The sequence below is a fragment of the Oryza sativa genome, chromosome 2, assembly GCF_034140825.1.
Source record: "Oryza sativa Japonica Group chromosome 2, ASM3414082v1".
In the NCBI taxonomy this organism is placed as follows: domain Eukaryota; kingdom Viridiplantae; phylum Streptophyta; class Magnoliopsida; order Poales; family Poaceae; genus Oryza; species Oryza sativa.
This window is the reverse complement of record NC_089036.1, coordinates 16657467-16676661: the sequence shown is the minus strand read 5'-3', so window position 1 is coordinate 16676661 and position 19195 is coordinate 16657467. Positions and strand designations below refer to the sequence as shown.

Here is a 19195-nt window from a genome sequence, read left to right as displayed (position 1 = left end):
AGGGAGGGATAGGCCGGCTGCTGTGCAGCTCCGTCAGCTCAATCCAATCCATCACAACTCATTCATGCGTTCCATCCGCCATTGTTAGGTCTGAGCTCGCATCCCGTCTCTCTCGCTGTCTGCCTCCCAACAGCGCCACATGGAAGTGTACTGTACTAGTAGTAGCAGTAGATAGACTGACTAGGCATGCTCGATCACTCATGCAAATTGCATGGGGGAAACTGTTGTGGTAAAGCTGCGTGTATGAATATATGATCACGCGCGGTACACCCACCGATGATGGGGCAGCAGCTGAATTGGCAACTTTGCTTTTACCTTTTATTTGCAGCTGCCTTGACTAGGGATGAAAACGGTCGGAGACGATCGGAAAACAGCCTCAACCATTTCCGTAACCATATTTTTCTCGGAAACGAAATCGGAAACGGTAAAGTCGGAAACGAAAACGATATCGGAAATATCGGAAAATCAGAAACGGAACAATACAGACGGAAACATGTCGGTACAGATCGGAAACCGGTAACAAATACGGAAACATTAAACTATAAAAACATATATTTAACTTTACATAAGTATGTTATATATATATATATACATAAATTCAAGTTTATACTATATAAATTATAAATTAACTTCATTTTAGCCATGTACAAAAGTTAGAGATTTTATTGAAGAGTCATTCAATCTATAAGCTGTGGGTCAAGTATAGACAGGTCCTATAATATCGACATATTTAGAATAAGGTAATTACCATATTATAAGAAACGGTAATTTCCACGAGAATACGGTAAATACGGAAACGATCGGTATAACAGCAAAACCATTTCCGTTTTCATTTCCATATTTTTTATCATTTCCATTTTTGTTTCGGTCGATTACCATTTCCATATGGCTCGACCGGTAGAAAGTCGAAAACGAATGCCGGTCGGCCGGTAATTACCGTTACCGTTTTCACCCCTAGCCCTTGACCAACCAGGCCCGAATTATTGCCGGCCTGGCTAGGGTTTGTTTCTTTGTGTCACGCCAACACTACATTGTTCTAATTATAGATGCGCCTTTTAGTCTACATACAGATACAGGCTCACATATTGATTTCTAGCCAAATACATTTACTGCACTTAAGTAACGTCCAAGCAAGCTGTTTCACATATCAAAGTCATATCAACCGAAATTAGTTGCCAAATAATGACACTCTAGACTCCTCGGCCAATGCTATGGTACTCGCTAGGAAATGAAAGGGCGTGGATGGGAGAAAGCTGCTAAAGCCTAAAGCTAAAACTAGACTTTCTACAGTGACAGGCAAACGACACCTTTCCCTGATCGCACAATCGCAAGAACCAGAAGAATTCTGCTGCGTGCTGCTTGCAAGGCTTTGACTGATGCTTCGTTCCGACGAATAGAAACAAGATAATTCAGCAAGATTATTTTCACATCAAATGCTTCAGCTTCCCTGTGATTCGTGACTACTTCTGAGAGGTTAAACCACACGCATGAACATGGTAATCATGCAGCAAAAAAATACCAGGAAATTGCTTGCCTTCTAAAATAAATTTCCACAAAAAAAAAGAGAACCAAGATACATCTTGCCAAAAACAAAACGTAACCGTATATCCCAGCCCACCAATGGAAACTCACGGTAAGATCTAGACAAGAACAAAACCATATACATTCTACAGTCTAAATGTAAACTGCCCTACAAACTGTGATACGGAGATGCACCCCGCCACCAGTGGGGGGCTCTCCAACAAATGCTAAGCCCCCAGCAAAAAAAATATATTAGTGGCCCAAACAGCATGACAAGCTAGTGCCCTCAAATTGGAGAAACTTCCCAGTGTCACGCTTGCACAATCCAAGCCACCGACCGATGGGCCACTAGGAAAATGACTTCCGGTGAAGAGACTATCCAAGAAGGCTCTATCACCGGTTTCAACTCTCGCAAGTATAAAATTTTGCGAGCCTAAAATTTTCCTGCCTAAATGGCAGACTAAGGCTCCAAAATTGATTGCCTGTGGTCGCGCCAAATCACAAGATGGCCCACCACTTCCACAACCCGGTGAAATGGCAATAATATCAAAGAACTTTATGACTAATCATTGTGCATTTGCTTTCTCCAACTTCTCTTTCTCAATCTCAACTCTTCTTTCCTCAGCATGTTGAGCTATGCCACTAGCAAGGGCCTGATAACGAAAATCAAGAGTTTGCATGAGGCTCTGGAACCTGATAGGATCAGATGCTTGCAAGCCTGTCAAAAACAGTGGGCACTCGTGAGAAACTTCACATATATCATGTATGCTCCAAACTTCTAATAACAAGGATTCACTTTACCTTGGACAGTTTCAACAAACAAAATGAACGGGTCAACCTCATCTATTGGTGATTGCAGCTCCTCATCATCACTGAAATCGTCATCAGAGTCATCATACTCATCAGCTGGCTGGAAGCCTCTGGCCTGTACCATAAAAATGATTATTATTTTTTAAATAAAAACAGAAGATGAATATCAATACAAATTTTACTAGTACATGCCACTGCATTTGTTACATTAGCATGAATTTGAACACGGAAGAAATATTCATGCAAACCGACCAGTACCTTGTGTAGACAGTTATTCTTACTAGTACAAAAAAGGAAGGAAAAATATTGAGGCCAATAATGCAATTTTAGTACTCAGAATGCAACACTAACCTCAGCAGCTAATTTCTGAAGATGAAGACTGTTTACTTCATCAGCATCTTCTTCATCAAGTCCCATCTCCTTATCAGATTCAACCTCATCATCATCTTCATCTTCATCAGCATCAAAACCATCCATATCATCACCATCAGCATCATCTTGTTTCTTAGATTCTGTTCATCAAAGAGAAAAGCATAGATAAATATATCAAGAAAATCTTACTCAGCTTCATAAACTTAAACAAATATATCATGCAGAAAAGTAAACTCCAATTTACTAGAAGAATCGTAAAAATATTCATATTCCACCTGCCACTTGCTCTTTGTAGGCAACAAGCAGATCAAGTGTTGCTTTGAAAATACGATTCAGGGCTTCTCCTGGAATATGATCTGCTGGAAGGCTAATAAGTGAGGTCAACCCCAAGCAACAAACTTTCTTATCATGCTCTCTGTAAACAAAATAGTAAAACGATTTCAGTTCACTGTAGAAAACATGAGGTAGATATAAGTACTGACAAAACTACTAAAAAGTACCTCTTAAAATTGGCTCGTACACCACTCTTTTTGACTTGTTCTAACATACCAAACCAAATGTTAAAAATTTCAGTCACAGCCCCAAGTTTATGTAGGGTTGCAAGTGTCAAAGAAGGGTTGTAGTAGAACGCATTAGCAATCTACAAGCAGCATATAAAGGCGCTTAGTAACATGCGTAGAGCATAGATAGCACATATAGTTTATAAAATGGTAGTTGAACCATATATAAAACCAAACAAAAATAGTAGGCTATCAATGTCTCTTGCCAAAGACAAATAAACCCAAGAGATGATTTTTCCATACGATGGAAGGATATAAATAACTGTAACATGAAATATTAACCATAAGGCTGTTGCTGATCAGCAATATATTGGACAGCTCGTTTATACAAAAATTATTTTCAGAAAGAAGGGGTCTGCTACATAAGACCATCATTATGTGCTATCTGTATACAAGCAGTGTTTTGTGTTCTCTGCTCCCAACCATTGTTCATGTCAATTATGCTGACCAGCTCATCCAAGACCGGCATTACAGTAACTAATAGCAACCAGAGAAAGAGAAAATATGTAATTCAGGTATTAGGTTAATTTCCTTGTAGATCAGGTTATCAAGTGTTTAAAAGTCCCATTTATGTATATATTCTCATTGTAGAACCAAAGATCAACCCATCTGCCTCCCTGAGCTCAAGCTCATCCCCATATCAGTCGCCACCACATAGCACAACACTACCATCACTAATCTCAACTCTAGATTGATGCCACATTGTGTAGTCCATGGCGCTAGCCACTTTTGCATGTGGAAAGATGACAGTAGAGCCTCCAAACCAGATGGATACTGAATGCCTGAAAATGACTAGATATGATGACAAAAAAAAGGTTCAAATGCATATACTCATTGATTTCCCTGATTTCAATTTAATTCTCACTTTTCCTACATTTTTAAAATCGCATATGCTTCCTGCTCCTGCACATCCCAAAGGAAAGCTCCAACCAACTTCATATAGATTAAATTCATTCCCATTTTCCTATATTTAAAATATGTACTTATTGGTATCCACTTGTTCTACATGTAACAGAAAGAATGGGCGAAAACCAAGCCAAGCATGTCTCAGTGCTTCCCATTTTGTATTGTGGAATACATTAAAAAAAGTACAGTTCAACAAGTTCACAAAAAAGATACCGCCATTTACTAGTTACCAGGGCAACCGCACGTACCAGTTCATCGTATAAGCTTGAAACAATGATTCTAAGAAAGTGATCTCAGGCAACACTAACAAAACATCATTTGATTAGCAAGATTTGAAAACAAAGGGATCTTACCACTTGAACAAGGAGACATTTCAAATATGGTTTGTGTGCTCGACGCAATCGATCAATTGTAAGACTGAGGTAAGGCTCAACCCATTGATCCACATTGCCTTTGCAGTTTTGAAAAACCACCTCAATGAGCTTGGGAGCAGGCTCAATATCTGAATCTTCCATGTTTTGATCCATCATAATCTACAAATTTGAAAATTATCAACATATGCTAGATTGCTAGTACACTGTTATATTGTGAAATCTAACAAAAAAAATATGGCAATTAACCCAAAACACACTCACAGATGATAGTGCACTCCACAAGCTTTGCTGATAATCTGGGTTTTTGCAGGCAAGAAAATGGTCCGATCCCCGGGAAACATAGTTGTCCAATGGAACAAGAATATCTGTGGGGAAGACAACAAAAAAAAAGCTAAGACAAAGCTGCAAAAGTCTATTAAATTTAAATGCAAAATGCACTTTTCTCAAGGTAGCATTTGCTAATAACAGGGCCTCAAACAATTTGCAAAAATGGAAGATAGATGGACATCTTCCACTCAGATAAATGGAGAAATTCATTCAAGACGACAGCCCAAGTAGAGCAAATTATCAGCTGCACAAGGCACACAAACTACTAGATTATATTAGTGCAGCAGGAATATTCCCAGGAGATGAAAAAAGCAAAACCTATTCTGGAGCAAGCTACTGCAAAACCTTTGTATTCATATGTCAATATATTTAGATTAGTTGACCAGATACTGCAAAATCTTTGTATTTCTGAGACTTGAACATGATAAGCGTTGGCACATGCCTAGATTTCAATGAAACAGCATTGGCCTATTGCGAATACATTTTTTTATGTCAAGTAGCATCTTTTTAGCCAATACACTAAGATTATGAATAGACAGATTCAGCATCTAAACGTGAAGACATTATTCAACATCTAAATGGCACCAAAATTTGGGGACCATTGAAACCTGGAGTCATGCACAACAATTTTGGAGAATGGCACTAAAAACATCATGATAAAGAATGAAACAGAGGGAGTAGAAAAAACATTATTTAAATCTAAAAGGAACAGAACAACAATAGGACTTAAGCAAATATTGATGAATGCATGTATTCCATGTGATAAGCATGAGGAATCTGTAAAGGCTATTTTAAAAATATCACCATTTAGGTGAAAAACAAAGAGAATAAGACGACAAAGATGAAAGGCAGAAAATACATGTATCTGAAAAATGGATAAAGAAATTAAAATGTCATACTCTCAAAGAAGTCTATTGCCCAATCATTTAGAGCCTCCATCATCAACGGCCACAGGCTCCACATGTCCAACGAAATTGATGGTGAGAAAAAAGTCATATATGAGACAATTTCTAGAACTTCCTCATAAACATCTGCAGTATATTTTAGAAGCATAAGTGTATGAACAAAAAACAACAAAATAAATCATAAGTAGTTAGTACTAAACAAACTTAGCATAAGAATCCAATACCTTGTAATTCTGCTGCCACATTATATTAGATCATAAACAATTAACATTACTTACGTGCTTATTATAACTTTTCTAGTTTTGAAATGGACAAATATTTAATTGGAAACATCCCTGTCCAATAAAATTGTTTGTGCTGTTCTCACAATCAGCAGAATTAATGTTGTAAATCATCAATTAATACATCACCAGAGAAGACATGTCGAACATAACTTTGTAATACAACACATACTATTGCCATTCCAACAGTTAAAGAATCTGCATGGTTGGGACAATCCCCTTAGACCTGTGGAATTTCCCTGGGCCCAAGTGGCACAACAGAGCCACGGATGGAGCTGCACAAGGACAGAGAAGGGGGGGAGGGGGGGACTAAAGACTATGTTCAATGAAACCAGATAAAGCACCACCCTTGCATTAAGAAAATAGCTAACAGTTCAACCTAATCTTATCTAGAAAATACCCAGAGTCAATAGTAACCACGTGGGTGCTGTTGATACACATGAACATGCCATGCATGAACTCTTCTGACTGAAGAAAGTTAGGAATGTTGCTTCTTTATGAGCAGCATATGACACCAATAGTTTGCAACATCATGGTGATTGGAAAGGATACACTAAACGCTACAACACTACCAGTATATGTATATGAAATACTATCCACAAACAGCTCAATACCTTGACCATCAGAAGTCAACATCCTGCGCATTATTGGCAACAGAGTTGGCTCAATTTGAATAAAAAGGTGTGGGAGACTGCTAACAGACTCAAGGATTGTGCTTATGGCTCGTAAACAACCAACAGCTGCCAAAGCACCAGAATCATCAGCTTCATCATCAGCTTCTTGACTAGCCATGCATCTCCAGAAGGCAGCAGCCTACCAAAGGGATACAAAAAATGTGTTACTAAAGCAACACAAAACAGAAGGGTTTAAATGTACAGAGAGAAGAACGCACCAAATTCTGGCACAACCCCAGTGCATATGGTGCCATCTCTTCACCAAATTTATCAACGATGGTTTCAAGAGTGAAAACAAGATCCTCATTCTCAACTTCATTCATCAGTTTAAAAAATTCTGGACAATACATGATCAGCCACAAATTAATCTACTGTCAAAAGTACAAGGTTAACAGAAGTAAATTTAATTATCATACCATCAAGGAGTTGAGGGAGTATAGGTCGTATCTCGTTGAGATCTGCACAGGCAGAGGTATAGTCAAATATTTTTTTAGCAGTCCAAAATTTAGTATGAAAATTTAAGGCATGCACAAAGCAAAACTTGCCTTTGCATGCTTCAACAAAAGAACGAAGTGCAAACACTGAATCAACCCGAACAGGGAGATCTGGATCACGCATTCCAGAAACTATACAATGCATAGCTTTCCGAAAATTGTCCTGGTCTGAAAAACTGATATGTGCATACTGTCCAGCAACCCATGCAGCCTATTAGATAGAATAGGTCAGATTGATGCCATAAAGAACAAAATTGATCACAAGTTAGCATCGTATAGCACAAACAGAAGACCTGATAGAGAATAATTGTCTAATGCTGTGTTAGATATGCATGTCGTTTTAGACATGTCCAGCTAAAATTTTGAATTATTGAGTATCAATAAACTAGCAAAATGGCCTGTATGTTGTTACCGATTTCAAAATCACATCGGCACAATGCAGAGAGGAAATTTATCTTGAATTTTAGAGCTTAATTTTAGAATTAATTCGAGGTTTTTGCTTGCCAAGTTTTCACTCCATTTATTATTAACTTTCAAGTATGATCATGGTTGAGAGCTCCAGGGTCTATCTGTGACTTTCACTGTTCTACCATGCATTTGGTTTGGAGAAGGGATGGACAGTGGTCCCACGTGTCAGTTTTGGGAGTTGGTGGTGCGGTGGTGGCAGATTCACCATTCACCACCACCACTCCCTCCCTTTTTAGACAGGATACATGTAAGTCATGTGCGTGGATTCTCAAAAGGTACTTTCAGGAGAATATAATTTATCAGGTTTCAAATATATTACAGCAGAGCCCTCAAAGTTGCAATTTTTAGACTGTCAATATCCAAAACAGCATGTATTTGTCACCACTAGTAGTATTTGATAGTTCAATGGAAGCACAAATCTTCTCAGCTTTAAATAACAGATACAATGACACATGCAATTACATTTCCCAACTTTGAGATATTTGCAATGGTATTTTCCAACTCTGAACTATGCCACCGAATAGCCACAATTCTTAATATATGCCTCAAATTGTGAGGCTCACACCAAGCCTAGGAGCATTGCTCACATGTCATTGCGGCATCAGAGCCACGTACTGAACATCCTATGTTATTCACTACCCAGTGCATGTAATGCTTGAGATCTTCAGTGGCATATATATTGATTAGATGTGAATTGGGTGTAATTAACTAGACCACCATCATTGTAAAATAAGTGGTTTATACTTTTTTCCACAATAAGCAAAACAGAAACAGAAGTCTGTAATATGATTTGCACATGATACACGAATGTGTCAAAAGCAGCTAAGAAGCAAGTAAAATTATAACTTTCAATTGACTCTACCTTGGCACGCAGGTGTCCAACATGACTATTAAACTCAGGGAAGACATGCTGGACCAGCATACGCTCCAACTCAGCTTTATATGGATCTGTTTGCTTCAGCTTATCACATAATGTCCCAATAGCAAGAAGTGCTCCATCTTTTTGGCGATATGGCTTGATTTCAATAGATGCCTCATCATATCTGTAAAACATTCATTAATCGAAGTCACCCCCATGTGCCTTCAGATATGTTGAAGCACTTCACTGAGTAGAAAGTGTGTAATTATTGAAGACAACAAGTGGCAAGTAAATCTTACCTCCTAAAAATATCCACAATGAAATGGATAAACTTTTGGAGATTGCTTTTTCCTCGTTTTCTTACCAATTCACTCACAAAATCCATAGCAGCTGTTCGAGGACTGTACAAATCTTCAATGATATCTACAAAAGAAGTCAATGCATGAGCAAAAAACCTACAGTAATGAACTGAGACACAGGAAACGTGTGATACTAGGCCTTGCTTGGGATACTAGAGTTTCAAAGGATCCCTAAGTCACTCTGAGTGATAGCCTACTCTAATTGACAGCAAGACAGGGTCCTGAAATTCACCATATCCCTTCCGAACATATTCATGAGGATCTTCATCCCATAACTTTTGATCATTGTCATTGAAACACATGAGCGGAAAAATTATCTCGAACAGAATGATGTCGATTTGAGGCTGCATCAACTGATACATACTGTTCTTTGTAACACTGCAATATACAATCAATGTAATAATTACTTATCTTCGAACAAAATCATAATTAATATAGACAAAATAACTTGTGATCAAAAGCAGAATAGGGGGAGAAAAAAGAATAAGCTTTGAAGTAGCCTAAAAAGACATAATAGAAGCAAAAGCTGCATTAGAGGAATCATCAGAAAGGCAAAATTACAACAGAACATGCCTAGAAGACATCTCAGAAAAACTGCAATTGAAGGCTAGTTCAACATATCCATAGCTTTAAAGATCAACACAGCACAGTGTGTTTCATTTCCTTGTTCAGAAAAATTGTACGTCCATCGAATGCTCTTATTTGTTCAAAAATATTTCCATAAAAAATGGTCAAAAATAGTTTTTTGGTTGACATGCATAGCACAGGTATTTCCTTTTTATACTTTCACCACAAGCTTATCTGGACATGTAATCTTCCATGGATCAAAGACACTGACTTGCCTACCAAATATGATTATTTGGTCAATACATGTTAGGCCAAATTTCAACCAAAATAAACATTTCAACTCGATGATTAGTAGCGGCAAACAAGGAAGCTCCAAATCTAGCAAAACACAATGAAATGATAAAAGAGGATGGTCTGTGGTTTTAGAACAGAAACAACATTAGAAAGCTACAGAAAAGAAGCAAGAGGTTCGATTTATGGACACAAAATGCTTCTGAAAAATGATCATTTTATCCTCCCAAAACAAACCTGTTGGTTAGGTATTGAAGAACAAGATTGATAACCCTGTCTGGCAAATAGTCACCAGTTCGAACTGCATTCAGAATCTGCAAGTGGCAGCCCAAAATTCTTCCAGCATAGTTCTTTTGAAACATTTGTGCAAAAGCTTTACTCTCTGGTTTCTGTAGTTTCATATCACCAAATCTGCACAGTGCATTGAAAGGTAAATAAATTAAATGATTACCAAAGGTAGGGCTGAGCTTCAATGAACACTGACCGGGTGTATAGACGATTCAATATATGAATTGTCCATTTCTTAACTTTCCACCAGCCCCAAGATTTCCTCACATCAGGATCCAATGGTTGGCCTTCCACTGGAACTGGTCTTTCCAACAAGTTTATAAACAAACTCATCCATGCATTGAAGACATTTGGGTCAAAGAGCTGCTTCGGAATCTCCAACTACGCAAAGCAAAAAAGGAAAAATGTAAGTGTAAAAAAAGAGTACAAATTACAGATAAGTGATGACGATCATTTAATTATAATAAGCTAACGTACATAAATTGAAGACCAGAATATTTTGCATATTAGCTTGATCAGGTCAGCTACTTCAATTGGAGGGTTGACAATCTGAACAAGTTTGCTAAAGATACTTAGCAAGCGAGGAAAGGTCTCCTCAACAATGTGATATAAAGGGATCCTCTCCTCCTCAGATTTGAACCTTCAAAATAAATAAAAGTAAATTAGAGACATCATTCAAAGAAGCACACATACTACGTACATAACAAGAAGCAACCATTTAATCCTAAACAGCAACAAACTAAGAGAATTATACTCAGCACACATACTTCAAGTTTTCCAGGAAAGTGTAAAAGGTGATATGTGATTCTGCATTTCTGCCATCAAACATTTACCAATTCTTTAACTGAAACTTTGAATTTACAACAGTCATGATTTTTCCCCCAATTACATCAGGCTTTTTTTACCAGTCTGTTCAATCAAACAGTTAAACATGTGTGTGAAACGTTTTAAAAACTCAAAAAAATATAAAAATGTGTAGAACACACGAACTAATATCTTTAGCAATATTTAGCAGATAGTACCATGTGGATGGGTTGCTCTCAAATTTTTCCTTGTTTCTCTATCAAATTTCATTAGCTTTTTATTATTTTTAATATATTATGATGCACTCTATAGCAACAGAGATATTCTTATTGAGACACAATCCATAGCTGACACAGGCAATGTAAGCAAGAGTAGGGAAAGGGACCAGTACTAATACAGTGGTGAATAGTCAACAAAGAACTAACTCTGAATGATATAGTTTATAGTGTGACAGCTTATCTATACCAAATTCAGATATAATGCCGCATGAAGACATCACAGAATAAATGCAACTAGAGAGAACTGGTGAATTGCCCCCATGTTGAAACGTAAATGGCAACATTCAACAATATTATGTAGCAATTTTGCAAGAGAGGGTCATTTGAACAAACATAATAAGAATAATACAAATAAGAATGAAGCAGACAAGCACGAATTGTTTTAAACCCAAATCAGAGCATTAATTACATAATAGGAGGTAAAAGAGGCAGAACAAATCAAAATACAAACAAAAATTGGCAGAATGATTTTAAAACACACAGATAGAAGGAAACATAATTGAATAGACATTAATACTTACTCATATTTCCTGGAAAGAACCCTTAGCACATATAAAGCTCCAAAAATTTGATTTTCTGATTCCAGATTGTGTGTAACCCAATGAAGGAGAACTGGCCACTGCTCAGGATAGTCTGAATGTATTATAGTTTTGATACTTTCACCAAGCTGTGCTCTGTAAAACAACCAATGAAAAGATTTCTCAGCATGTCAAGGAGGTGTTGCCATCAATAGGACAGCATGATATTTTCACCGCAAGAATATACAATTTCAAGGGAAATAAGAGGGATATATATGAAGGTACTACATTTATCATATTTCAAAAATAGTTGAAATGGACCTTCTACTAAATAGCAAAACAGGCTGAATCAGGCATGTACTTTAGATTCTATTGGAATGTGCATAAGTGTTATGTCAAACATTACCAGTGACAAATGAATACCCATGCCGGTTGTACCTTACATGTATAATCAATTAATCATGACACAACAGTGAACAACATATTTGTCCCGGATAGCAGTTAAACATGGTGATTTGGTTTCTAACACCCATGACAATCATCGTTTATGCCCAGTTGGCTGGAGGGTACAATGGCCAATTGCTGAACTAGGAAAAGCAGATAACAGGAGAGGTTGTTTAGTCACCACCATCGTCATTTGCACCTTGTCATCACTAGCCAACAACTCTGCATGTGCTAGAGAGGAGGAAACTATCATCCACAGGACGATGAGAGAGAGCACCAGCAACTAGGGTTGAAAGAGTCTTTAGTGGAAAGAAAAGGAAGGGAAAGGAGGGGAACTAGTGTGCAGAGGGATGATGGGCCAGCCACTATTCTCCTCACTCACCTTCCCTTTTTATTCACCATTTCACCTTTCATTAAGGTGTATTATTACTGCCCAAGTAACATCCCCTACCCTCTAGCAAACTGTAACCGTGATGGCAACGGTTTGCAAATATATAGCCTAGGACAAATCATATATGCTACTCCCTCCGTCCCATAATATAACAAGTTTTAGAGTTGGACACGGTTATTAAGAAAGTAGGTAGAAGTGAATGGTGGAGGGCTGTGATTGGATGAGTAGTGGAGGTAGGTGGGAAAAGTGAATGGTAGAGGGTTGTGATTGGTTGGGAAGAGAATGTTGGTGGAGCAGTTGTTATATTTTGGGACAAATCCTGAGGACTAAAAGTTGTTATATTTTGGGATGGAGGGAGTAAGATGGAGCGGAACTCAGCAGTTACTACGGTAATTATCAGAACCATGCAATTTTAATGAATTAGGTTTCTACTAAGGAATTCAATGTAGAATCTCAAAAGGAACATTTAATTATTAACAAGAATAATGGTATACTGAAGGCCGAAGTTGTTATCACAATAAGTCAAAGCTCTCTTAAGATTGTCAAGCCTTTCACAAGCATTAGCAACATACAAACTGTTGGCTAGAACAGAGCAGTTTACCTTAGTAAAGGGGGTACTTGAACAATAAAACCCAGTATATTCTCGCGGACCATCAATTTGTCACTTTCTGAAATCTTTTGAGATTCCTCTACAGAATAAACAATCGATACTTTAGGTAATCAGAAGTCATAAATAAGTCAACAGTCAACTACCAACGTCTACATACCAGGATCATTTGGAGACCAGTTCTTTGCAACAAAGTTCTTGAAATGAATACTTGCAACCTGTCGTACAGCCATATCACAGCTCCCATCGACAATAATCTGTAACAACCTAACCAGATGTTGTGGTGCGTATTGAAACTGCAGAAATTACAGAATTATTAACACAGGTGCTCAACAGAAAATGGCAAAATAGTACAGTTTGCGATGGGAAAATATATAACAACTGTCTGACTTGGATGTTTGAGGAGTGCTTGCTCTCACGAATTTCACAAAGCTCAGTGAATTTGAACTACCACTAAGTCATGCTTAGTAATTAGTGCAGATCATTGTGGGAGGAGCATACAAGCAACCTAAGCCATGCTTAATAATTAGTGCAGATCACTTTGGGAGGAGCGTACAAGCAATCCACTGTCTAAAGTGTGCCTGGTCATATTACTTGTATACTCAGTTTCTTGCTAAAAGAAAGAAAATATCCTGTTAATCAAGTATATTAGATGGTGGTACAGTGCTGTACATCCCTTCTCTGCCTTCAAATGAAACAAATTACCAAGTATTAGCATCATAGCAAACCAGAAATGGTACCAGTACAGGACTTCTCAGGGACCATGTTTTATTAAGTATTATCTGGACAACTAGTTTACATTAGTAACTAACGATAGTGCAACTCATTACTAAATAAATGAGCATGATGTCTCCAGCAAGCATGTTAGCTAGCTTTGAACAGGAAAGAGACAATCATTACTAATGAAAAGATTTACCACAATACAAATAGAAGTACATGGAAAGGCACAAGAAACCATTAAGAAAGGTCAGAGAAGTACGTAGTTCCTTTCGAATAAGGATTCTCCACTAGCATAGATAACGGAATAAAAGTATAAAACTCCATGTTTAGTGTACTCTAGGCTGACTAGCTTGCACAACTCTGCTGGTACGCATAGTCCACTTGATTGAACATTATGGTGTCACCAAATATAGGATTACAAAACAGCAAAAAGATCAGCATTTTCCAAAAATGCTGCTTATTCATGTGTTCGCTTTGCAGAAAGAACAGAAAAGAATACCAGCGTTCCATCTGACACAAACATTTTTCAGTTGCCTATGTAGTCCCCCACATTTGAACATGTTGACCGGCTAGTTTGTACTATGATTTGAACAGTAAATTAAGCTACCAACCAATCTCGCCCAGAGCAAGGAGAGAAGCAACTCAAATTACTGTTGGCGACCCCAGAACTTAATGCCCCTAACAACCCAACGCGCTCGAACAGTATACGGCAGTACCAAGTTTACCATGGCCGCAGTTACCATAGTAAGACCTGAAACGAGTACTAGTATGACGCCACAAACAAAACACCCTGTACCCATCAGAATAATCAGAACCCCCCACCGCAAACTCCCAAAAACCCCCCATCGTTCACACAGGGACAGCGAGTTCATCACAGTCCACGAGCCAGATTCGACCGGATCACCAGCCCCTGAACCAATCCCAGATCGCTAGGAGCGCGCCGCCACCGGCGATCAAACAGTACCGCGGCCGCCGCGGCGCCGTCGAACGGGTGAGGGGAATTGGCGAGTTCGGGACGAGCGCGCTGGTTCGGGAGGGGTCGGGGGGAAGGAGGCGGGAGGGGGCTCACCTGGTTGAGGCTCTCCTCGGCGGCCTTCCGCTCCTCGGGGACGTGGCTGAGCGCCGCGCGCAGCACGACGGCGAGGCTCTGCAGATCCATTGCCGCCTCCACCGCCGCCGCCGCCGCCGCCGTGGGGGGGAGGAGAGGGGGTGTGGCGCGGTGCCCGCCGGCGAGGCGCGGGGGCGGGCGCCCCGGAGAACCAAAACCCTAGCTCGCTCGAGACGAGAGAGAGAGGGGAGGGTCTCGGGCTGGGGCGCGGCCGCCGCGAGAAGCTCGGAGGTGGAGAGGGTGGCGACTTGGCGTGGGTGGCGGTCTCCCCCCTTTTTTTGGCGTCGCGAGGTCTTCGGGAAGGGGGGGGCGCGTGCAAACGTGGGCGCGCGCTATTTAACCCTAGGGTTTGGTCAGGGGAGGGGATGGGCTTGTGGGGCCCACCGGTCAGCTGTGTGGGCCCGGTATCTTTGGGGGCACTGCTCGGTCGGCCCCACCGGCCCGGAGGGACATACAGCTGGTTACAGCGTCGAGTTCAATCATTTTTTTTCTCTCGTTTGGGGCCACTGGTATAATGTTTACTCCGGTTTTTATGAAGTGGATCCCCTTTCTCGATTAACATAGACTTTTTTTTGGGACCCTTTGTTTGATTAAATTGAAAGTCTAAACGAGTTAGCCACCATTTGAGTTCAAATTAGAGGATGATTATAATTGAGTTTTAATTATTCTAAACTTTAAAATAGATTTATATGATATTTTAAAGCATTTTTATATAAAAATTTTCTTACAGAATGTACCGTTTAACAGTTAAAAAGTATGTTAAAGAAAACTGAGGTAAAATATATTTTTTAATAAGAAAAGGATGGGGCCTTATATGAAGATGCGGTGAAGAGATGCACATGATAGTGCAGTGTCAAGGTGTGTGTGGTTTCAATCCCTAAGGTTTCATGTTCAATTCCAACACACTCACAATTTCTTCTTAAAAATGTTTAGAGGAACGTATCTCCCTCTAAATCACCTTTTTTTACATGAAGATGTAGAGAAAAGCAATACGAGGATATGAGTAGGAATATGTAAAAGGAACACGCCTGAATTACCTCTCTAAACTTTTGCAACAGTCTGAATTACCCCCACAATTCAAAAAACTAGACATTTCGCATCTCAAACTTTCAAATCGGACAAATTACCCTCTAACACAATCCGCAGCAGTTTTGGTCATACATGGCATACACACACTAGCCAAAAACAAATCTAAAATCGGTAGGGCCCACTTCTCCGATATCCTCCCCCCCCCTCCTATGTTTTTTTTCTTTTACATGGCAAGCGACACAGATAACAGAGGAAAGGCCTTAGCCTTTGCAAGGTGATTATTTATTAAGCATAAAAGGTTGAGGATGGTAAATGTCTAGTATTGTAGGTTAGGGGTAATTCGGATTTTTTCATACATAAAGACATGTGAACGCTTTAGCCATGTATTGAGGAGCTTGAGATTTTGAGAAGCAGCGTGTGAGAATTTAAAAAAGTTGTGTCTTCTAGTTTATTTTTTTAGATACTACATAAACTACAAAATCTCATACTCATAGTAAAAATCTAAATTGTTTGGGGAGCTGAAGATTCTATAAGAAGTTATAGTTATCAGAAGTCCCCCTCAGACAGGACCTTCAATGGCTATTTGTTGGTGAATTCTGAGTATATATTGAACTGTAGCATGGTTGTATGCTTTGATTAGTTGACCACTGAACACATCTATATGCACATATACTACTTTAGGATCTACTCTTAGGGTGTGTTTAGTTCACACCAAAATTGGAAGTTTTGTTGAAATTTGAACGATGTGATGGAAAAGTTAAAAGTTTGTGTGTGTAGGAAAGTTTTGATGTGATGGAAAAGTTGAAAGTTTGTGTGTAGGAAAGTTTTGATGTGATGGAAAAGTTGGAAGTTTGAACAAAACGTTTGGATCTAAACTCGGCCTTACAAAGAAGAGTAAAAGGCACCGATTGTACCACAACATCGTCACACTTGACCACGTTTTGTCGTGTGTAAGGTTAGGCAAGTTTGATCAACTTGACGGTTGTTCTATTGTGTCGACGTTTAATATCGCGACTACGGTATTTAGATAGTATGGGGATCATTGGTACCAGGGTATATGTGAGATTGAGGTAAAAGAGATGGAGACAACGATTTTTATACAGGTTCGGGCCCCTTATCTGACAGGTAATAGCCCTATATCCTGTTTGCCGAAGCTGGTGTTGCTCTTTATTCATCTGGATCACACAAGTACAATATTTGGGATAACCTATCTAGCTGGCGTCGACTTGGCGGCTAGATAACCAACTCGTAGTTGACGACAAGGTAGTCTTCCTCCTCGAATCCGTACTCGGCGAGATCAGAGATGGCGCTAGATCCCTCTTGCCGACTTCCGTAGGCACCGTATGGGGTATGTCTAGGCTTATCTCTGATGTTGATATCTGGCGACGTGTGTCGGCTTGTGGCTTTGCGGCGTCATAGATTGTGGTGGGTGTGTCCCCTCTCCTCCTGGGGGGATTGTATTTATACCCATAGATGCCCTCTTGTCCAAGTAGAACTAGGGAGATAAATATGGATACGATCCGAGTAGTCCTTGTCGTTTCCATATAGAACTCTACTCGTCCTTCCTTATCCGAAACTCCTTCTATATACGAGGTTTGTTTCCGTATAGGACATGGTATGTAGTGGGCCCTACCGAGCTTAGTCGATTACTATTGGGTATGTGGTATCCATAACCCTGACATATTGGAGCAATAATTGTGGCAAGATTATTTCCCAACATATTAGGACCCGGGCATCAATGAAAAAAGTGTGACAAGATTTTCTTCAACCTACTAAGGTGTGATTAAGAATTTGATCATTCCAGCTTAAGCAAGTGTAACTGATAACCAAACAACCCTTAGTCACTTGTCTTACAAATCCAATTGGACTAACTTTACCATAAGAATCCATAGCTCTATTCATCTTACACTACTAAAAAACGATTTTTCATGGTGTCACACTTTTACTTTTGCTAGTGAACTAATGAAACAAACGCTTGTAAAAATATATGGGAGGATTTTGGGTCATGAGCTGCCAGCGAAAACCGATTTTCGCCGAGGGACACTTATGAGGTCCGCGATAAAAAAAACAACTCTATTTTTTAAGGCGGAGCTCTTAAGCGCCCGCCAGTAAAAACGGGTTTCTCTGGCGGTAGCGAGCACATCTCGCGAAACAAATCCATGCTACTCCCTCCGTTTCACAATGTAAGACTTTCTAGCATTGTTCACATTCATATAGATGCTAATGAATCTCTCTCTCTCTCTCTCTCTCTCTCTATATATATATATATATATATATATATATATATATATATATATAAACCATGCATATATATGTTTCAATACATATATATGCATACATATATATGTTATGCAAATGCATATGTATATAGATATATATATGACCAAAATATATTTACATTATAGAAAATGTGTACATATGCATATAGAAACATATGTAGTCATGTATTAATTACAATCCATTATATGTCCTAGCTAGCTACGATTTCGACGTAGTAGTACTCGCTGCTAGCTCAGAAGCTAAGGACCGGTGAATTGTGTTTCCGTCGTAGTAGAATTCACCCTTGGGATCAAGGATTTCTTCGTTGATGAATCCCATGAGTTGTTCTTGAACCGCCGCGATAAATTCCTTGTGTGTGGTCAGGTTATCCCTCATGCGAATAAACTATATGAATGTATGAAATTGATTAGTAATTAAACAAGAAATCGCTACGTAATGAAATTTTGAATTTATTTGTACGTACATCGAGCTCTCTTGTGGTGATGATTTGGTCTACAAGGCAGTGGCAATACTCGCACACGTAATAGCCGCACAAGTTAGTTCCCTGCTTTTACTTTGCGCACTACAAATAAATGACAAACGAGAGATCTAATTAACATATACTTGTATGTATTTGAATCGGAGAAATATAAATGTAGAGCATGTGTACTCACAGGAAATTTGAACTTCCGCCTAAGTCTTTCTCTCCATTTGCCGCGGACCAAATGACGGAACCGATACCAAGCCCTACATGGAGTTTAAAGCCATGATTCGTAGTAGCAATTAACATAACAAGATTTTCTTAATTAACGGCGGTGTGGCGGCATTGGGGCGGCGGTTGGCGCGGCGGCGTGGCGGCGGCGGCGGCGGCGTGGCGACGGCGGCGGCGGCGTGGCGGCGGCGGCGGCGGCGTGGCGACGGCGGCGGCGGCGTGGCGTTACGGGGCCGTGGCGGCGGCGGCGTGGCGTGGCGGCGGCGGCA

General features: G+C 39.5%; 1 protein-coding gene across 1 annotated transcript; it reads right to left on the bottom strand.

Moving 5' to 3' along the window:
* Positions 1-1516: 1516 nt before the first annotated feature.
* LOC4329353 (importin beta-like SAD2) lies at positions 1517-15223 on the bottom strand. The gene is made up of 22 exons (XM_015771147.3): positions 14888-15223; positions 13259-13394; positions 13093-13180; positions 11660-11812; positions 10534-10696; positions 10253-10437; positions 10006-10179; positions 9143-9288; positions 8851-8974; positions 8555-8735; positions 7276-7435; positions 7147-7188; positions 6949-7067; positions 6671-6869; positions 5770-5901; positions 4805-4908; positions 4523-4702; positions 3204-3343; positions 2979-3118; positions 2683-2843; positions 2323-2446; positions 1517-2239 (listed from the first exon to the last, which is right to left on the bottom strand). The coding sequence occupies exons 1-22, from the start codon at positions 14975-14977 to the stop codon at positions 2088-2090; spliced, it is 3093 nt and encodes a 1030-aa protein (XP_015626633.1). The 5' UTR covers positions 14978-15223; the 3' UTR covers positions 1517-2087.
* Between the last annotated feature and the right edge of the window lie 3972 nt (positions 15224-19195).

Excerpts from the sequence above, each read along its gene's own strand:
- LOC4329353 (XM_015771147.3), bottom strand. The coding sequence starts at position 14,977 with ATGGATCTGCAGAGCCTCGCCGTCGTGCTGCGCGCGGCGCTCAGCCAC. Across the intron at positions 10,180-10,252 it reads TTGAATCGTCTATACACCCG|ATTTGGTGATATGAAACTAC; the intron begins GTCAGTGTTCAT and ends TGCACTGTGCAG. Across the intron at positions 7,068-7,146 it reads ACTCCCTCAACTCCTTGATG|AATTTTTTAAACTGATGAAT; the intron begins GTATGATAATTA and ends TGTATTGTCCAG.